Below are 22050 nucleotides of genomic sequence, written 5' to 3' on the forward strand. Positions count from 1 at the left end.
GGCATGGTGGCATTCTACCATCGTTTCGTGCCATCCGCGGCCCACATCATGCGGCCCCTGTATCAACTTATGGCGGGTGGGCAGCACAAGAGCGTTGAGTGGACCCACGAGGCGGAGGCAGCTTTTGACGGCGCGAAGGAGGCCCTTGCTCGGGCCGTACTGCTGGTACACCCGCGGGGAGATGCCCCGACTGCTCTCACGGTGGACGCCTCGGAGTCGGCGGTTGGTGCTGTGCTGGAGCAGCTGACGGGCGGAGGTTGGCGTCCCCTGGCCTTCTTCAGTCGGCACCTCAACCGTGCGCAGACCAAGTACAGCGCGTTCGATCGTGAGCTCCTGGCTCTGTACCTGGCTGTGCGCCATTTTCGTTACTTCCTGGAGGGCCGCCCGTTCACCGCCTACACCGACCATAAGCCGCTCACTTTCGCCCTGCAGAAGGTTTCCGATCCCTGGTCTGCACGACAGCAGCGGCAATTGGCCTACATATCGGAGTACACGACATCTATCTGCTACATCAAGGGGAAAGAGAACCGGGTGGCCGACGCATTGTCCCGGCCCGCTATCAACGCCGTGTTCGAGGTGGCGCCCGGAATGGACTATTCTGCTCTGGCAGCGGCACAGCTCACGGACGATGAGGTGCCCGCCTACCGGACTGCCATCTCCGGCCTCCGCCTTGAGGATGTCCCTCTCGGTCCTGGGGGAGTGACAATCCTGTGCGATGTGTCGTCCGGTCAGCCGCGCCCCATCGTCCCTGCCACCTGGCGCCGGAGGGTGTTCGAGGTGATCCACGGACTGGCTCACCCATCAATCCGGGCGACAACGGCACTAGTGGCTGCTCGTTTCATGTGGCACGGTCTGCGCAAGCAGGTTGGCCATTGGGCTCGCACCTGCATTCCGTGCCAGACGGCAAAAATCCAGCGCCATGTCCGTGCGCCTCTCCAGGAGTTTGGTCTACCTCACCGGCAGTTCGACCATCTCCACATAGACATTGTAGGGCCTCTCCCGCCGTCCCGGGGCATCACCCACCTGCTTACAATGGTGGACCGCTTCACGCGGTGGCCGGAGGCCATTCCGTTGACCGATACTTCAACGGCTACATGTGCTCGTGCGTTGTCCGCGCACTGGATTGCTCGCTTTGGGGTGCCGGCGCACATCTCAGACCGGGGGCCACAGTTCACCTCCGAGCTGTGGTCAGCCATGGCTCGCTTGCTGGGGGTGCGGCTACACCACACCACGGCTTACCACCCGCAAGCTAACGGTCTGGTGGAGAGATTCCACCGGCAGCTGAAGGCAGCACTGAAGGCACGACTCTCCGGCCCGGACTGGATGGACGAGTTGCCGTGGGTCATGCTGGGCATCCGGACTGCTCCCAAAGAGGACTTGGCCTCATCATCGGCGGAGCTCGTTTACGGGTCGCCACTCACGGTGCCCGGGGAGTTCGTGCCGTCGGCGCCGGGGCAGCAGGGAACGCCCTCATCCACCCTAAAGCGCCTTCGCGAGCAAGTTGGCAGGCTCGCACCCGTCCCGACGTCCCGCCATGGGACATTTCGCCCACACGTGCCATCAGCCCTCGGGGACTGCCCGTACGTCTTCCTGCGCCGTGATGCCCACCGGACTCCACTCCAGAGGCCGTACGAAGGTCCGTTCCGAGTGCTGGAACACGGGCAGTCGACTTTTGTCCTGGACATGGGGGGCCGGCCGGAGGCCGTGTCGATCGACCGTTTGAAGCCGGCACACCTGGACATTGACCAGCCGGTGCTGGTTGCCCAACCTCGGCCTCGAGGGCGCCCCCCTGCATGGCTCCCTCCGTCTGTCACTCCACCTGTCCTCCCGCCGGTCCCTCGTCCTGTCCCTCCACCTATGCCTCCGCAAGCCCCACGAGCGGCTAACTTCCGCACGCGGGCTGGCCGGGTCGTTCGCCCGCCGGTGCGTTTCGTGCCTCTGGTTCTGGGGAGGGGTCCTGTGGCGGCTCCCAAGGGTCGTGCCACCTTAGTGTCGAACCCCTCGGCACAGGAGTGGTTCAGTCCGGAGGCGGCCCTTAGCCGGAGGCTTTAAAGGCAGGGGTTTGGGTGCCATCTTCCTCTCGTTTGGTCTTCCCTACAACCGGGAGGAGCTGAATAAAAAGTGTCTCTCAAAACACGACTTTGTGCTTAATTCCGAGACCCACGCACTACAACATTTGGCATAGTTCCAGTCCCATCATTTATCAATAGCCCATTTCCAGAACAGGTGGTAGATGGACTAATCTAGAGTCATCACTACTACAGACACGACATAAAACCTAGTTGGAAATGTTCTATGGGTTAAAAGCATATTCAAAAATGCACCATTTTGCATGTTTGTTTACAATTTGACAATACCACAGTGGTGGCCTATACTAACCACATGGGCGGGATAAACTCGATATGTGATAATTTGATCAACACAATCTGGTAATGGTGTGTCGACAAACATATTTGGCTATCAGCAACTTACCTACCAGGTAAGCTAAATACTGTGACAGACATGTTAAACCCCAAAGTATTTGCTGAAATTACAAAGCAATATGGAACATCAGATATCGTTTCTTTGCATCCCGACTGAATCACCACGTACCGATGTATGTCGCTTGGGAACCAGACCTTGAGGCAGTGGCGATGGATACATTCTTACTGAACTGGGGAGAACTAATCTCTATGTTTTCACCCCCCCCTTTCTGCCTCATCAGTCAGGTACTACGCAAAATACAGATGAACTTTGCTTCGGACTTTTGGTAGTACCCGACTGGCCTACACAACCATGGTTCCCAGTGGTCCTTGACAGGGTCATTTAAACCCATGACCATTTCTAGCGGACCAGATATACGGATCCACCCTGTATCAGGCGAAAGTCACCCATGCCATGACAGAATAAGCCTACTGGGTTGCAGATTCCAAAAAGACCTTTTGATGGACCTGAGATTGTCAAATAGGACCATGGACACGATGACAGCATCTCACCGACTTCCACCAAGAAACAATATCTCTCCAGTATAAGACAATGGGAAACATACTGCTCGAGAACAGAGACAACCTACTAATCAACCACCATATCTATGTACCGGAGTTCCTGGCCAGCCTTCACCACGATGAAGGTCTGAGCTATAGCACTATCAATGTGCTAGAAGTGCACTGTCAGCCTATCTAAGACAGGCACCAAGGGAAACAGGCCATAGGGTCTCATCCACTGGTGTCCAAATTAATGAGAGGTACCTTCAATTCAAAACCCCCTAGACCTAGATATACCAAGATCTGGGATGTCAAGTGTTGTCCTGACATACCTAAGGGATGGCCACCAGCCAGATCCCTTACTCTGAAAACAGCTACCCTGTATACGGCCATGCTGATGGCTTAGTCTCAGCATAAGGGTCCAGTCCTTTTACCTACTCAGACTGGACAATATGGTCGTAACATCAGACCAAATAATAGTCACCATTCAGGAGCTGGTAAAACAGAGTAGACCAGGAACTTCAGGACTCGTTATGGAATTCCGGGCGTACCCACCTGACCACCGTTATGTGTCATGACTCGCCTTCTACAATATATCAACACAACCTAAAATTCCTGATGGAGACAAAAAACACGATGGGTCAGCCACAAAAAAGCCACTGGGTCGGGTACCGAGTCAAACCATCTCTAGATGGCTCAAACGGGTATTGGGAGCTGCTGGAGTGGATACCGATATTTACACATCTCACTCCACCAGGGCAGCATCCACGCCGGCGGCTAACAGAATGGATGTGCCATTGCACCTACCCTGGTAACAGCGGGGTGGTCCATGGAAAGAACTTTTCAAACATTCTACAACAAGCCATTAATAAAACCTGTTTCACTTGCAGAGAGAATTTTAGACACTGCAAAAAATATATAATTTAAGCCCGGGGGGAGCATTAATTACTTTGTTATTATTTTCAAATAATACCATTATTGTTTTACAAACAGATTCATGTTTGATTACAATAACATACTTCCTCCCTTGGATGACTTCGGCAGCGAGTGAAGTATGGACTGTTACATGGTTTGAAATCACAGCTTTAAAATCTTCACATAGTCATGCACGTGACTCCGAAGTAAAATAGTAAGATTAAACGAGAACATACCAGTTTGAAGTTTGATCTGTATTTTATGAGGAGTTACGATGAGGGATTACGTGCCCTCCGCTCCCACCCTCAATTATAGAGATCAACTGGTATCTTAGTTCTCCTTATCTTTACTATGTTTATTTCAATTATTGTGTTTTTCTGTGATTCCACACCGCTGCTTTGAAGTATGTCGCGCATGCGTGCTGGACGGGGTATTCACGTAATCCCTCATCGTAACTCCTCATAAAATACAGATCAAACTTCAAACTGGTAAGTTCTCGTTTAATCTTACTATTATAGACCTGTTAGTTTGACGTCAGTGGTGGGCAAATTAATGGAAAGGATACTTAGAGATAATATATATAAGCATCTGGATAAACAGGGTCTGATTAGGAACAGTCAACATGGATTTGTGCCTGGAAGGTCATGTTTGACTAATCTTCTTGAATTTTTTGAAGAGGTTACTCGAGAAATTGATGAGGGTAAAGCAGTGGATGTTGTCTATATGGACTTCAGTAAGGCCTTTGACAAGGTCCCTCATGGAAGGTTGGTTAAGAAGGTTCAATTGTTGGGTATTAATGGTGGAGTAGCAAGATGGATTCAACAGTGGCTGAATGGGAGATGCCAGAGAGTAATGGTGGATGGCTGTTTGTCAGGTTGGAGGCCGGTGACTAGTGGGGTGCCACAGGGATCTGTGTTGGGTCCACTGTTGTTTGTCATGTACATCAATGATCTGGATGATGGTGTGGTAAATTGGATTAGTAAGTATGCAGATGATACTAAGATAGGTGGTGTTGTGGATAATGAAGTAGATTTTCAAAGTCTACAGAGAGATTTAGGCCATTTGGAAGAGTGGGCTGAAAGATGTCAGATGGAGTTTAATGCTGATAAGTGTGAGGTGCGACATCTTGGCAGGACAAATCAAAATAGGACGTACATGGTAAATGGTAATGAGTTGAGGAATGCAGTTGAACAGAGGGATCTAGGAATAACTGCACAGTTCCCTGAAGGTGGAATCTCATGTAGATAGGGTGGTAAAGAAAGTGTTTGGTGTGCTGGCCTTTATTAATCAGAGCATTGAGTATAGAAGTTGGGATGTAATGTTAAAATTGTACAAGACATTGGTGAGGCCAATTCTGGAGTATGGTGTACAATTTTGGTCGCCTAATTATAGGAAGGATGTCAACAAAATAGAGAGAGTACAGAGGAGATTTACCAGAATGTTGCCTGGGTTTCAGCAACTAAGTTACAGAGAAAGGTTGAACAAGTTAGGTCTTTATTCTTTGGAGCGCAGATGGTTAAGGGGGGACTTGATAGAGGTCTTTAAAATGATGAGAGGGATAGGCAGAGTTGACGTGGATAAGCTTTTCCCATTGAGAGTAGGGAAGATTCAAACAAGGACATGACGAGAATTAAGGGACAGAAGTTTAGGGGTAACATGAGGGGGAACTTCTTTACTCAGAGAGTGGTAGCTGTGTGGAATGAGCTTCTAGTGGAAGTGGTGGAGGCAGGTTCGATTTTATCATTTAAAAATAAATTGGATGGGTATATGGACGGGAAAGGAATGGAGGGTTATGGTCTGAGTGCGGGTAGATGGGACTAGGGGAGAATAAGTGTTCGGCACGGACTAGAAGGGCCGAGTTGGCCTGTTTCCGTGCTGTATTTGTTATATGGTTATATGAATGGCAGTGCTGGCTCGAAGGGCCGAATGGCATACTCCTGCACCTATTTTCTGTGTTTCTATGTTTACCTGATATTTTCCACCCTTCACATATTGTTTTAAACATCCTCCTGATTTTATCTCCAATCATTGATATTTTTTGTCAGAACGACAAACTATCAAATATAGTTTTTATGTTTAGGATAGGCAATTATTTTTTTTATTCCTCATTCTCTAGCTACTTGTTACTGTCCCAAAGCTGAAATGTTTTCCTTACTTCTTGGGCATTACATGTTTGAATTTAAATTTTTTGTTGCCTTTTGCTTATAATTGAGTAGTTTTCTAGTAATTTTGGAGGCACCGCTTTGTCTCCTTGTACTTTCTTTCCTTACGAGAGTTATATAATTTATATTATCTTAATTGACACTAACGGTTTTGTTCACTTTTTGATGGATACAATTGTTTCCAAAACATTTGTATTTCCTCATAATGTATTCCTGCATTGATTAAAATGGATTAAGTGGCCTTCTAGTTTGCTGCAAATTTCTATGATGAAAGATCGTGAGATGTTTTATTATGAAATATCATTAAAACAAGATAAATGTTGTAATCATCGGTTTTCCAGAAATCGGTGGATATGCATTATTTGGGAGTAGTGACCATGATTGCTGTGTTCTCCATATGCATTCTCCATTTTAAATTTAATAAGTGCAGATTTAACTTTTAAGAACATAGGGTTCACATGATAACTAGGTTATTTAGCTAGGTTTCATTTAATGAACTGACTGCAAATTGTGCAACATCAGATTCTGGTAGAGAATTTCTCTGGGTTGACTGACACCACTGTTTATTTGGACTTACATGGGAAGTCTTTTTATATTGTTTCAATTATTAATCATGCAAATTTTATTAAAGTTGCAGGATGATGCCAAGACTTCTTTTCATGAAGATTTTATCAATTTGTTGATGTATCCCATGACCATTTATAAGCGGGAGCCAGCAGTAGAAAGAGTGATTGAGTTTGTTGCAAAATTTGCTACTTCACTTAAACAACCAGTTGATGAGGAAGAAAGTGATGAGGATGACAACTCTTTCTTACTGTTCCTCTTTCAATTTCTGCTTAAGGTGCAGTATTATTTAAGTTATATTCAAAATGAAACGGGGCATAAACTCTTGCTATTGTTTTATATATTTAGTAAAGATTGTTAACCGATCTCTTAATTTCCATAATGTAAATAGAAATGTGTTATTTTTTATATCTTACCTAAAGTATTAGAAACATAGAAACATAGAAATTAGGTGCAGGAGTAGGCCATTCGGCCCTTCGAGCCTGCACCGCCATTCAATATGATCATGGCTGATCATCCAACTCAGTATCCCGTACCTGCCTTCTCTCCATACCCTCTGATCCCCTTAGCCACAAGGGCCACATCTAACTCCCTCTTAAATATAGCCAATGAACTGGCCTCGACTACCCTCTGTGGCAGGGAGTTCCAGAGATTCACCACTCTCTGTGTGAAAAAAGTTCTTCTCATCTCGGTTTTAAAGGATTTCCCCCTTATCCTTAAGCTGTGACCCCTTGTCCTGGACTTCCCCAACATCGGGAGCAATCTTCCTGCATCTAGCCTGTCCAACCCCTTAAGGTTGCTTCAATTTATTCAACAATAGAGCAATACCTGTAGTTTGTGTTAGATTTAGTCCATATTGAAGCCAAAAAAGTAGGTTTAGATGTGATGTGGAAAATTGTAATGTACAAATTTTGAATGTAGTTTTAATATTTAACATATTAACATATAATAATTACAAATAGAACCAATTCTATTTTGTATGAAATGTAGCTTTCTAAGGAAACAAATTTGTCATACATTTTACTGGTTGAAATGAAAAATCACAAATACTGGAAATTTGAACCAAAAGCCAAAAATACTGGAAATGCACAACTGGTCAGGGGGCATGAGAAGTGATAAATTAAGCAGGTTGAAAGGTGGAGGAAATTGGGAATATCCAATGGTATGCAGACCAAGTGGTTAAGGTAGAATTTAAAAAAAAACAGTACAGAGGAAATAAAACAAAACAGAAAGATATGTCACAGCTCCAAGGATCCAGGTTTCCTCCTGCTCTTGGATGATCTCAGACACCCAACCTGAGAAAGCACCTCTAGATTCTGTGTAGAGTTTTTATGTTCTCCCCATTCACAACTCAAAGATTGTTAATTATTGACTATATTACTAAAAGTCTCAACTTGACCACTTCCTGTTGCACTGTATATTGATTTTAGAAAAAACGCTGAATGTTATGATTACATTTTGGAAAACGCTCCCGCTCTCATTGATAGGTAGAATTAACGCTATAAAAATGACTTTCTTACCACAATTAATATATTTGTTTCAAGCGATCTCAATATATATTCCAAAATATTTTTTCAAAAAACTAGATTATAATATCACTAATTTTATATGGGATTATAGAGCACACAGAATTCAACGAAAGCATTTGTGTAAACCTAAAGAAGTTGGGGGTTTATCATTACCTAACTTTATGTATTACTACTGGGCAGTGCATATTAAGAACATATTGTACTGGTTGGATAGTTCCACTCACCAGTCGGAGTGGATAAAAATGGAGAAAGAGGAGTGTTTCCCGTACAATATAGGAACGATCTTGTTCTCACCGATAAAATTGAATAGTATAATATATAAGAAGAACCCAATTATTCACAATACAATAAGAATTTGGAAACAAATAGATTATTTAATTTCAAGGATAATTTTTATCAGTACTAACCCCAATATTGAACAATCCTGCATTCAAACCATCTCTTATCGACAAAACATACAAACAATGGGATAGACTGGGGATTAGGAAAGTAGGAGATATGTATGAATTGGGCAAATTGTTATCATTTCAACAATTAAAATCAAAATTTAAACTGAATGATAATCAATATTTTAAATATATACAGTTATGTGACTATGAAGAAATATATACATAGATTTCAAACTATTTTTAGACCCTTTAGAAGAAGCAGGCTGATTCACAAAAACTAATATCATATTTTTATAATAGTATATTAAATAGAGAATTACCCTCAACAGAGGCACTAAGAGAAGATTGGGAACATGAACTAATGATAAAGATCCCGAAAGATAGATGGGAAAAGTATCTGATGAACACACATAATTGCTCCATTAATGCAAGACATAATTTAATTCAATTTAAATTATTACATAGACTATATTATTCAAAAACGAGGTTGAATAAATTCTACCCAAATGTCTCTCCCAGATGCGATAAATGTTTGTTTCAAAACGCCAATATAACACATTCATTTGTAGGATGTACAAAGTTGAATAAATTTTGGAGCGATAAAAGCAGGACCTCCAGGGTTGTTATCTCCGGTTTGCTTCCAGTTCCTCGTGCTGGCGAGAGCAGGAACAGGGAGATACGGGACCTGAACGTGTGGCTGAGGAACTGGTGCGCGGGGCAGGGATTTAGATTCTTAGATCACTGGGATCTGTTTTGGGGTAAGGGAGAACTGTACAAAAGGGACGGATTGCATCTTAACAGGTGTGGGACCAGCATTCTGGCAGGCAGGTTTGCCACTGCTACACGGGTGGTTTTAAACTGAATAAGGGGGGTGGGGTGTCGAATGGGATAATGGAGGATGGAGTTAAAGGGAAAGGGTTTCTTAAATGTGTGAGCGTAGAGACAGAGGGGTGTAAAATGAGGGTAGAAGCAATAGGTAGCAAGGTGAAAAGTAAAAGTTGCAGGCAGACAAAACCAGGGCAAAAATCAAAAGGCCACTTTTCAACATAATTGTATAAGGGGTAAGAGTGTTGTAAAAACAAGCCTGAAGGCTTTGTGTCTCAATGCAAGGAGCATTCGTAATAAGGTGGATGAGTTGAATGTGCAGATAGCTATTAATGACTATGATATAGTTGGAATCACGGAGACATGGCTCCAGGGTGACCAAGGCTGGGAGCTGAACATCCAGGGATATTCAATATTCAGGAGGGATAGAGAGAAAGGAAAAGGAGATGGGGTAGCGTTGCTGATTAGAGAGGAGATTAACGCAATGGAAAGGAAGGACATTAGTTTGGAGGATGTGGAATCGGTATGGGTAGAGCTGCGAAACACTAAGGGGCAGAAAACGCTGGTGGGTGTTGTGTACAGGCCACCTAACTAGTAGTGAAGTTGGAGATGGTATCAAACAGGAAATTAGAAATGCGTGCGACAAAGGCGAAACCGTTATAATGGGTGACTTCAATCTACATATAGATTGGGTGAATCAAATTGGCTGGGGTGCTGAGGAAGAGGATTTCTTGGAATGTATGCGGGATAGTTATCTAAATCAACATGTAGAGGAACCAACGAGAGAGCAGGCTATTTTAGACTGGGTATTGAGTAATGAGGAAGGGTTAGTTAGCAGTCTTGTTGTACGTGCCCTCTTGGGCAAGAGTGACCATAATATGGTTGAGTTCTTCATTAGGATGGAGAGTGACATTGTTAATTCCAAAACAATGGTTCTGAACTTAAAGAAAGGTAACTTTGAGGGTATGAGACGTGAATTGGCCAAGATTGACTGGCAATTAATTCTAAAAGGGTTGACGGTGGATATGCAATGGAAGACATTTAAAGACTGCATGGATGAACTACAAAAATTGTTCATCCCAGTTTGGCAAAAGAATAAATCAGGGAAGGTAGTGCATCCGTGGATGACAAGGGAAATCAGGGATAGTATCAAAGCGAAGGATGATGCGTACATATTAGCCAGAAAAAGCAGCATACCGGAGGACTGGGAGAAATTCAGAGACCAGCAGAGGAGGACAAAGGGCTTAATTAGGAAAGGAAAAATAGATTATGAAAGAAAACTGGCAGGGAACATAAAAACTGACTGCAAAAGTTTTTATAGATATGTGAAAAGAAAGAGATTAGTTAAAACAACTGTAGGTCCCTTGCAGTCAGAAACAGGTGAGTTGATCATGGGGAACAAGGATATGGCGGACCAATTGAATAACTACTTTGGTTCTGTCTTCACTAAGGAAGACATAAATAATCTGCCGGAAATAGCAGGGGACCGCGGGTCAAAGGAGTTGGAGGAATTGAGTGAAATCCAGGTTAGCCGGGAAGTGGTGTTGGGTAAATTGAATGGATTAAAGGCCGATAAATCCCCAGGGCCAGATAGGCTGCATCCCAGAGTACTTAAGGAAGTAGCTCCAGAAATAGTGGATGCATTAGTAATAATCTTTCAAAACTCTTTAGATTCTGGAGTAGTTCCTGAGGATTGGCGGGTAGCAAACGTAACCCCACTTTTTAAGAAGGGAGGGAGAGAGAAAACGGGGAATTACAGACCACTTAGTCTAACCTCGGTAGTGGGGAAACTGCTAGAGTCAGTTATTAAAGATGGGATAGCAGCACATTTGGAAAGTGGTGAAATCATTGGACAAAGTCAGCATGGATTTACGAAAGGTAAATCATGTCTGACGAATCTTATAGAATTTTTCGAGGATGTAACTAGTAGCGTGGATAGGGGAGAGCCAGTGATGTGGTGTATCTGGACTTCCAGAAGGCTTTCGACAAGGTCCCACATAAGAGATTAGTATACAAACTTAAAGCACACGGCATTGGGGGTTCAGTATTGATGTGGATAGAGAACTGGCTGGCAAACAGGAAGCAAAGAGTAGGAGTAAACGGGTCCTTTTCACAATGGCAGGCAGTGACTAGTGGGGTACCGCAAGGCTCAGTGCTGGGACCCCAGCTATTTACAATATATATTAATGATCTGGATGAGGGAATTGAAGGAAATATCTCCAAGTTTGCGGATGACACTAAGCTGGGGGGCAGTCTTAGCTGTGAGGAGGATGCTAAGAGACTGCAAGGTGACTTGGATAGGCTGGGTGAGTGGGCAAATGTTTGGCAGATGCAGTATAATGTGGATAAATGTGAGGTTATCCATTTTTGTGGCAAAAACAGGAAAGCAGACTATTATTTAAATGGTGGCCGACTAGGAAAAGGGGAGATGCAGCGAGACCTGGGTGTCATGGTACACCAGTCATTGAAAGTAGGCATGCAGGTGCAGCAGGCAGTGAAGAAAGCGAATGGTATGTTAGCTTTCATAGCAAAAGGATTTGAGTATAGGAGCAGGGAGGTTCTACTGCAGTTGTACAGGGTCTTGGTGAGACCACACCTGGAGTATTGCGTACAGTTTTGGTCTCCAAATCTGAGGAAGGACATTATTGCCATAGAGGGAGTGCAGAGAAGGTTCACCAGATTGATTCCTGGGATGTCAGGACTGTCTTATGAAGAAAGACTGGATAGACCTGGTTTATACTCTCTAGAATTTAGGAGATTGAGAGGGGATCTTATAGAAACTTACAAAATTCTTAAGGGGTTGGACAGGCTAGATGCAGGAAGATTGCTCCCGATGTTGGGGAAGTCCAGGACAAGGGGTCACAGCTTAAGGATAAGGGGGAAATCCTTTAAAACCGAGATGAGAAGAACTTTTTTCACACAGAGAGTGGTGAATCTCTGGAACTCTCTGCCACAGAGGGTAGTCGAGGCCAGTTCATTGGCTATATTTAAGAGGGAGTTAGATGTGGCCCTTGTGGCTAAGGGGATCAGAGGGTATGGAGAGAAGGCAGGTACAGGGATACTGAGTTGGATGATCAGCCATGATCATATTGAATGACGGTGCAGGCTCGAAGGGCCGAATGGCCTACTCCTGCACCTAATTTCTATGTTTCTATGTTTCTATTTGATATATTTACAAAGCTCTTCAAGTCAAGAATAGAACCTAATACGGAATGTATTATATATGGAATAATAGTAGAAGATATCAATTTAAATAAAGACCAAAAAGTATTTTTTAATTATGGGTTAATAATTGGAAAGAAATTGATACTTAAATTTTGGAAAAATACAGCTATACCAACTATTAAAATGTGGATTAGGAATATGATGGACATAGCACACCTTGAAGAAATGGGACTCCGCCTAATAGATAAAAATGACCAATTCTTAAGGAGTTGGTCCCCTTTCATCGACCTTTTGGAATCATGTGATGCAGCAGTACCGTAAAGATTACTGATTTCAGGTCAGGTCGTGGATAGATTTACATCTCCGAACAAAGATTTGAAAATTTCTTTTTTAAGGGTCCTTTTCTCCTATTTCTACTTTCTATTTTTCTTTTCTTATATACACACTTCACGTTTTTCTATTTTCTACTATCTATTTTTCCTCTTTTTCTTCTCTCTATTTAAAAAAAAATGTTACTTCCTTTTCAAAAACATAAAACTAGAAGGCATAGTTGGCACCTAAAATTAGGTACCACTGTATTGCTTTGTACTGTATTAACTTCTAATAAAATAAACAAAAAAAGAAAAAACGCTGCTACTTATGGCTGTGATTTTTGACCATCTTACTGATCGACAAAATCAGCTGCGCAGGACACGAGGATTTTTCCCACTGATGAAAAATAAAAGAGTTATTAGTGTTTAAAAAATGTTGAGATTCTCTCTCCTGAAGGCCACACTTCAGTGTGCACAACACCCATACTAGCGCTCCAGAAAGCCCCCCCGCCCCCCCACTGGCCACCAATATTGGAATTGGTGGACAGTTGGAATATTGCGTTGGGGGACCAGCCCTCCCGTGTGATGCTGGGTCCCACTTAGTCTAGTGGATTATAATTTTCTGTTGCTGGAGCTGAAATGTGAGTTGGTGGGCACACAAGGGAAATGTATTGCAGGGCTACAGAGAACTATGCGGCAGCAGAATAAATGAAATCGGCCAAGTGGCCTTCCGTGTCTAAGTAAGCAAGTCAGTAGGGAGTAAATAAGTGGTTTTAAATAGTCAAATTCAGTATGAAGTTACAACTTTTCCACACACATGGAATGAAGATGTGATGCTGTTCTTTGAATAGTGTAGGAGGCAGTAGACCGAGGTCCTGTTTGGTGGGACAGGGATAGAGAATTAGACTGGCTTGTGGTCACCTTGTAGGCTATACAAACATGTTCTGCAATCTGTGTTAGGTTTCTCCAATGTAAAGGAGATCACGTGAGCATTGAATGCATCATGCTGAGATGAAACAAGCGCGTCAAATACTGGTTTACATGGGGGAGTTTCTCTTTGTGTCCTTGGATGGTGGAAAGCGAAAAAGTCAAATGTATTCCCTGTGGTTATGTAGGAATGATGGAGATAGAAAAGCAAACTTGGTGGGGAAGGGCTGTAGCTGAGATTCTTGAACTATTTCTTTTGTTGCTAATTACTAACTTTCATATGGTCCATTTCTAATTCTTCCCTTTCTCTATATCATCGTCTATCAAGGTGGAAAAGTGGTGCAGCTGCTAGAGCTGCAACCTCAAAGTGCCAGAGACCCAGGTTCGAACCTAACTTTGGATACTGTCCATGTGGAGTTTGCCCATTCTTCTTGTGATTGTGTGGGTTTCCTCTGGGCGCCCCGGTTTCTTTACACATCCCAAAGACATGCGAGCCTGCAGATTAAGTGGCCTCTAAATTGTCCCTTGTTTGTAGGAGTAGTTAAGAAGCTGGGATAACATGAGAATTAGTGCAAATGGTGATCAATGGTCAGCATGGATTGTGGGCCAAAGGGCCTGTTTCAATGATGTATCTCTGAACATCTCAGGGAGGTAGGTTACCTACCAATATCCATTATAAGGCCGCTACTCCCACAGATATCTTGACGACATCTCCTCCCTTACTGCTTCTTGTAAGAGCTCCAATTCATTCTCCTAGTTTCTCAAACTGTTATCTGCATTAATGATAAGCCATTGCACAGATGAGTCTTTAAGATGTTTTTTATTTGTGAATTTCCCTCTACCACTGTTGATAGGGTTCTCAACCTCATTTCCTCTATTTCCAACATTTCAGCCTTTGCTTCTTGGCTTCTACAAATTATTCCTTGGAGGTGCTTTGTTCTCCGGGTGCTCTTGTTTCCTTCCACATTGCAAAGGTGTGCAAGAACCTTTTTCAGACCCAACCCAAAACACAGTATACACTTTTGTTTTCTCGTTTATAATATTGTTTACAGAGTATTATGTTTACATATTCTGTTGAGCTGCTGCAAGTAAGGATTTCATTGTTCTAACAGGGACGTGATAGAATAAAACACTCTTGACTCTTGACTTGCGTCGCGAATATGTGGTATAGAACTAGTGTACGAGTGATCGGTGGTCGGCGTGGACTCGGTGGGCAGAAGGGCCTGTTTCCACGCTGTATCTATAAATTAAACTAAAAACACTAAAACCAGAGGGAGTCTAAAGGGTCTCTACACAAAACATCACCCAATTTCTTCTATCCAGAGATGCTGGCTGCTCCATGGAGTTCCCCCACACAATTAAAGCATGGAATAGTCTTCACCCTACCATAGTTACCCAACAGACACAACTAAATTTAAGGTAGCTCTTTTTTCCCCAAGAACCCTTTTTTGGCTTAAGTCCAAGCCAAGAGTCAAGAGAGTTTTATTGTCATGTGTCCCAGATAAGACAATGAAATTCTTGCTTGCTGCAGCACAACAGAATATGTAAACATAATACAGAACAGGAGATAAAAGTTCAGTGTGTTAATATACCATAGACCATATATATATACAATACATAAACAGATAAAGTGCAATAGGCTGTTATTGTTCAGAGTTTGGAGTTTGGTGATGGACCCCCCACCACCTCCAGTTTAAATTTAATTTAGAATATTTTTGGAGGACCAGGAAACCAAGAAGCAAGAGTTACTCCAAGGAGTTACTTCAACTCCAGGGAGTGATACTGCGTTGGTTTTCAGCGGTCGAGGCGAGACGGCGACCGGACAGCAATGTCGGCCAGATCTCCCACAATGCAAAGGGAGGGAGAAAGTGCCCGAAGCCGGCCAGTTCCCGTGGCAGTGAGCATGTGCAGGGCGGCCGATGATGTGATGGCTGTAGTTGTGTGCATGTGCAGGGGGAGGATGTGCAGGCTGTGACAGTGCGCATGTGCAAGGCAGCCGGCTGTTCCGGCAGATAAGGAACAGCGGAGAGCAGAGAACCAGCAGCCCGGACGCATGGGGGGCGGAAACGGAGAGTGACAGAGAGAGAGAGAGAGGCGGGTGTACTAGGTGCTTGCCAAGTCGGGCGAATTGACACGACTTTTAGGTTGCCCGGTGGGACGTTAGGTGGCCATTGGCACCCGGGCAGCCGTTAATTTTGAGCCCTGTCTTATCTTACCACTATTCGAGGACACAATCAGTTGAATCGATAATTCACTTCTTCCAAGTTGTTGTATTCAGTGTTTACATTGTGGTCTTCTCTATACTGCAGGAACCAAATGCAAATTATGCGATTGGCAGAACATTGTGCAACCCGCAAAGGTGTCCCCGAGCTTCCATTTGCCCGTTACTTTAATTGTCCGCTCCCATCTGATTTTTCTGTCTTTGACCTCCTTTCATTTCTCCTCTTTGAAACTTGCTAATTTGTCACACTTCTAGTTCTGATGAAGGATCCTTGACCTATGATGTTCACCGTTTCTCTCCTCTCTGTTGCTGCATGACCTGTTAATGATTCCATCATTTTGTAATTTTGTTTTAAATTTTACTAATGTTTGACTGGAGTTCATGTTAGTAAACTTTATCCCAACAGTCTCACAGTGCATGCAGCCACTCTGTTCGATTCCGTGCCTGTCAGCTTATCAATAGGCTTCTTGGTAGCATGTCAGAAAATGCACAGATTGATGATGAACTGTATGATCGTATATATGATGCCATGCTGGTGAGGTTAAAAGATAAGTTTCCAAATGTGCGAATACAGGCTGTGCTTGCCTTGGGCAGACTTCAGGATCCCATTGATGAAAACTGTCCAGTAATCAATGGTAAGAATTCAACTATCTAATCTACATGCATGTTTGCTTGTGTAAACTATTTTTTAACTCATTAAACTGTATGCCATTAGAATTGCCTTCAAATGACTGATGTTCATGTACATCCCAACACCTTAAGGAAGAATATTCTTCAGTAGTTTAGATAATGGTTAGAAACCTTGCTTAAGATTTCCAGCAGTGATGATTGAAACAAACCAGTTTTGGGTGCCCTGTCCAGTCCTGCTTCACTACCGTTTTTCAGTCTTAACAATTTCTAAACATATTTCTTACACATAAATTGGTGCTTTGTACAGGAGCTGCTTGTTCTTGAAGCTGATAAACTCATTGAACGTCTTTAGTCTTGTTTCTATGTAATGTAGTTAAAATATAACTATTGAAATTTCTCTTTTACTTATAATGTACTAATCACGTGTAATTTATTTTAGCATATTTGTATTTGATTGAATGTGACGTCAATCCAGAGGTGAGACGAGCAGTATTGTCCTGCATAGCACCATCAGTGAGAACTCTTGCTAAAATCATTGGCCGTACAATGGATGTTAAAGATAATGTCAGAAAATTAGCCTACGAGGTGCGTTATTTTAAAGAGTGTACATGAATATTGATGCATGTTGCTCCCTGTGTCTTGTTCCTTCACTTTGGTCTATGAAATTCAATATTTAAAGTGAATATATATTGGGCGGCAGGTCATGAAGTGGGGGAGAATTCCAGAAAATTGTGGGAGTGCGGAAAAATAATTGGGGATTATTGATTTGGGGTTTCATTAGGTAGGTGGTGGCTTGAGGGTGATCTTGGGTTGATTGTGCAGGTGAAAGCTAGAGATTTGATCTGCGATGGAAAGAATTGGGAGACTGAGGGCATCTGTCGTGAAGAACGTGGATAGAGCAATTCAGCATGGAAACGGGCCCTTCAACCCAACTAGACCATGCTGACCAAGATCCCACCTGCCCGTGCTGGGCCCATTTCCCTGAACCTTTCCTATTCATGTACCTGTTTAAATGTTGTTATAGTACTGGTGTCAACTACCCCCTCTGGCAATTCATTCCATATAAGCACCACCACCTGAGTGAAAAAGTTCCCCTTCAGGTTCCTATTTAATCGTTCCCTTCTCAGCTTAAACCTATGTTCTTGATATGGAGAACCTTCGTGTAAGATGCTAAAAAATTCTCCTGGAGCATTAAATAATACACCATTCCCTCTTTTTTAGCAGGTACATTGACCCCAAGTTCTACAATTCTATTCCTAAGATCCTCCTTGAAACTGATTTATTTCACGAACATTTGATCATCCATTAGTCCTTTTATATCCTCAAACATTTCGGGATAGTTGTCGAGTCAATGATGCAATTTTTGTTAATATAAATTACTATCAGCAGCTAAACACATTTTTGTGTATTTTGACAATGATCATGTGATACTATTCACTTTTCAATGTTTAACATAAGCACTGAACAGATTCTGCTACATCGTCAATTATGTGTATTTTAGGTATTAGCAGAGAAAATACATATAAAAGCTTTTTCCATTGCCCAAAGAGTAAAACTTCTGAAGCAAGGCATGGCTGACCGTTCAGGTAAGTTATCCACATATAATATCGCTAATAACTATTATAAAATCTATGAAATTTTAAAGATTAAGCAATATAGTCCTTGCCAAATGCATTTGTGCCTTGAAATTCATTGTTGGTCAATAGCACATAATAACAGCTGAACTTCAGAGATACAGCACTGAACCAAGCCCTTTGGCCCATTGCGTCTGCGCCGACCAACTGTCACCCCGTGCACTAGCACAATCCTACACACTAGGGAAAATTTACAATTTATTACCAAAGCCAATAAATAAACCTGTACATCTTTGGAGTGTGGGAAGATCACCTGGAAAAAAACGACATGGTCACAGGGAGAACGCACAAACTCCATGCAGACAACACCCATAGTCAGGATCCAACCTGGGTTTCTGGCACTGTGAGGCAGCAACTCTACTACTGTGCCACTGTGTATATTGTAGTATGTATCTGAAATTTGGACAATTGACTTTTTCTGATGTACTGAAAGAAACTTGTCATCCAATGTCCAAAGAAGTCTGCAAAGTATCTTATTCCCCATGAATAATAATTGAGTGCTCTCATGGTTTTTAATTTGCCACATTTGATTAACTTGATCTTAACTTTGCCTCAATCCATCATGTCTTTTTTGCTGTTCAGCGTTCAGCTTGGGCTAGGTTGGCTCAAGGTAGCATTTAAACATTTTGAGTCTGGTGTATAAATTCTTCAGATGATTGCCCTTCTAATTGTCCAAAACCTACCTCTACCGCTTTACTTTTCCAATTCTGATTGCTTACTCAGTCCCAATTTTAGTATCTGCTGACCCCTTAGCTAAGCACACAGTAAACTAGGCTTCCCTACCATTTGCCTTTAAGATCCTTCTAACCCGTCTCTTTGTGTTATAAAGTGGCTTAGTTGTTAACATTGAACTATCTACAGTGCCCTCCATAATGTTTGGGACAAAGACTCATCATTTATTTATTTGCCTCTACACCACAATTTGAGATTTGTAATAGAAAAAAAAATCACATGTGGTTAAAGTGCACATTGTCAGATTTTTATGAATGCTATTTTTATACATTTTAGTTTCACCATGTAGAAATTACAGCTGTGTTTGTACACAGTCCTCCCATTTCAGGGGACCATAACGTTTGGGACACATGGCTTCACAGGTGTTTGTAATTGTTCAGGTATGTGCCTCCTTAATGCAGGTATAAGAGAGCTCTCAGCACCTAGTCTGTCCTCCAGTCTTTCCATCACCTTTGGAAACTTTTATTGCTGTTTATCAACATGAGGACCAAAGTTGTGCCAGCGAAAGTCAAAGAAGCTATTATGAGACTGAGAAACTGTTAGATATATCAGCCAAATCTCAGGCTTACTAAAATCAGCTGTTTGGAACATCATTAAGAAGAAAGAGAGCACTGGTGAGCTTACTAATTGCAAAGGGACTGGCAGGCCAAGGAAGACCTCCACAGCTGTTGACAGAAGAAATGTTTCTATAATCCCCAAACACCTGTCCGACAGATCAGAAAACTTCTTCAGGAGTCAGGTGTGGATTTGTCAATGACCACTGTCCGCAGAAGACTTCATGAACAGAAATACAGAGGCTACTCTGCAAGATGCAAACACGCTGATTAGCCGCAAAAATAAGATGGCCAGTTTACAGTTTGCCAAGAGATACTTAAAAGAGCAACCACAGTTCTGGGAAAAGGTCTTGTGGACAGATGAGACAAAGATTAAAAGCCTTATCCCACAGTACGAGTTCATTGCAAGAGCTCTCCCGAGTTTAACGAAAAATCATACTCGTAAGCACAGGGAATGAACGTAGCGGGTACGTCAGAGCTCGGGGACGTCCCTTAGTGGCTCCTAACGCTAACGGCAGGTACTCGGGAAGTCTCGCTAACGACAGGTAAGCACGGGAAGACTCGTGAAGATTTTTCAACGTTGAAAAATGTCCATGAGACCCCCGAGTAGCCATTACCGTAAATCTCCGAGTTCGAATCAGGGCAAACTCGGGAGAGCTCTTGGAATGAACTAGTACCGTGGGACAGGGCTTTAACTTATACCGGAGTGATGGCAAGAGCAAAGTATGGAGGAGAGAAGGAACTGCCCAAGATCCATAGCATACCACCTCATCTCTGAAACACAGTGGTGGGAGTGTTAAGGCCTGGGCATGTATGGCTGCTGAAGGTACTGCCTCACTTATCTTCATTGATGATACAACTGCTGATGGTAGTAGCATAATGAATTCAGAAGTGTATAGACACATCCTATCTGCTCAAGTTCAAACCAATGCCTCAAAACTCATTGGCCGGCAGTTCATTCTACAGCAAAACAATGATCCCAAATATACTGCTAAAGGAACAGGGGTTTTTCAAAGCTAAAAAATGGTAAATTCTTGAGTGGCCAAGTCAATCACCCGATCTGAACCCAATTGCACATGCCTTTTATATGTTGAAGAGAAAATTGAAGGGGACTAGGCCCCAAAACAAGCATAACCTAAAGATGGCTGCAATACAGGCCTGGCAGAGCATCAGCAGAGGAGACACCCAGCAACTGGTGATGTCCATGAATTGCAGACTTCGAGGAGTCATTGCATGCAAAGGATATGCAACCATATAACCATATAACAATTTACAGCACTGAAACAGGCCATCTCGACCCTTCTAGTCCGTGCCGAACACGTATTCTCCCCTAGTCCCATATACCTGCGCTCAGACCATAACCCTCCATTCCTTTCCCGTCCATATAACTATCCAATTTATTTTTAAATGATAAAAACGAACCTGCCTCCACCATCTTCACTGGAAGCTCATTCCACACAGCCACCACTCTCTGAGTAAAGAAGTTCCCCCTCATGTTACCCCTAAACTTCTGTCCCTCAATTCTCAAGTCATGTCCCCTTGTTTGAATCTTCCCTACTCTCAGTGGGAAAAGCTTATCCACGTCAACTCTGTCTAACCCTCTCATCATTTTAAAGACCTCTATCAAATCCCCCCTTAACCTTCTGCGCTCCAAAGAATAAAGCCCTAACTTGTTCAACCTTTCTCTGTAACTTAGTTGCTGAAACCCAGGCAACATTCTAGTAAATCTCCTCTGTACTCTCTCTAGTTTGTTGACATCCTTCCTATAATTAGGCGACCAAAATTGTACCCCATACTCCAGAATTGGCCTCACCAATGCCTTGTACAATTTTAACATTACATCCCAACTTCTATACTCAATGCTCTGATTTATAAAGGCCAGCACACCAAAAGCTTTCTTTACCACCCTATCTACATGAGATTCCACTTTCAGGGAACTGTGCACAGTTATTCCCAGATCCCTCTGTTCACCTGCATTCTTCAATTCCCTACCATTTACCATGTACGTCCTATTTTGATTTGTCCTGCCAAGATGTAGCACCTCACACTTATCAGCATTAAACTCCATCTGCCATCTTTCAGTCCACTCTTCCAACTGGCATAAATCTCTCTGTAGACTTTGAAAATCTACTTCATTATCCACAACCCCACCTATCTTAGTATCATCTGCATACTTACTAATCCAATTTACCACACCATCATCCAGATCATTGATGTACATGACAAACAACAGTGGACCCAACACAGATCCCTGTGGCACCCCACTAGTCACTGGCCTCCAACCTGACAAACAACCATCCACCATTACTCTCTGGCGTCTCCCATTCAGCCTCTGTTGAATCCATCTTGCTACTCCACCATTAATACCCAACCATTGAACCTTCTTAACCAACCTTCCATGAGGAACCTTGTCAAAGGCTTTACTGAAGTCCATATATACAACATCCACTGCTTTACCCTCATCAATTTCCCGAGTAACCTCTTCAGAAAATTCAAGAAGATTAGTCAAACATGACCTTCCAGGCACAA

General features: G+C 43.1%; 1 protein-coding gene across 3 annotated transcripts in view; it reads left to right on the forward strand.

Annotated features, from left to right (window-relative positions):
• The window catches only part of ncapg (non-SMC condensin I complex subunit G), a 90377-nt gene that overhangs the window by 14678 nt on the left and 53649 nt on the right, over positions 1-22050 (forward strand). For all 3 annotated transcript variants that reach the window (XM_033026077.1, XM_033026070.1, XM_033026086.1), the window contains exons 3-6: positions 6672-6881; positions 16378-16606; positions 17041-17186; positions 18103-18187. In XM_033026077.1, the coding sequence (XP_032881968.1) occupies positions 6672-6881; positions 16378-16606; positions 17041-17186; positions 18103-18187 (670 nt within the window). The remainder of the gene's footprint in view (positions 1-6671; positions 6882-16377; positions 16607-17040; positions 17187-18102; positions 18188-22050) is intronic.

Source organism: Amblyraja radiata, chromosome 1 (assembly GCF_010909765.2).
Source record: "Amblyraja radiata isolate CabotCenter1 chromosome 1, sAmbRad1.1.pri, whole genome shotgun sequence".
In the NCBI taxonomy this organism is placed as follows: domain Eukaryota; kingdom Metazoa; phylum Chordata; class Chondrichthyes; order Rajiformes; family Rajidae; genus Amblyraja; species Amblyraja radiata.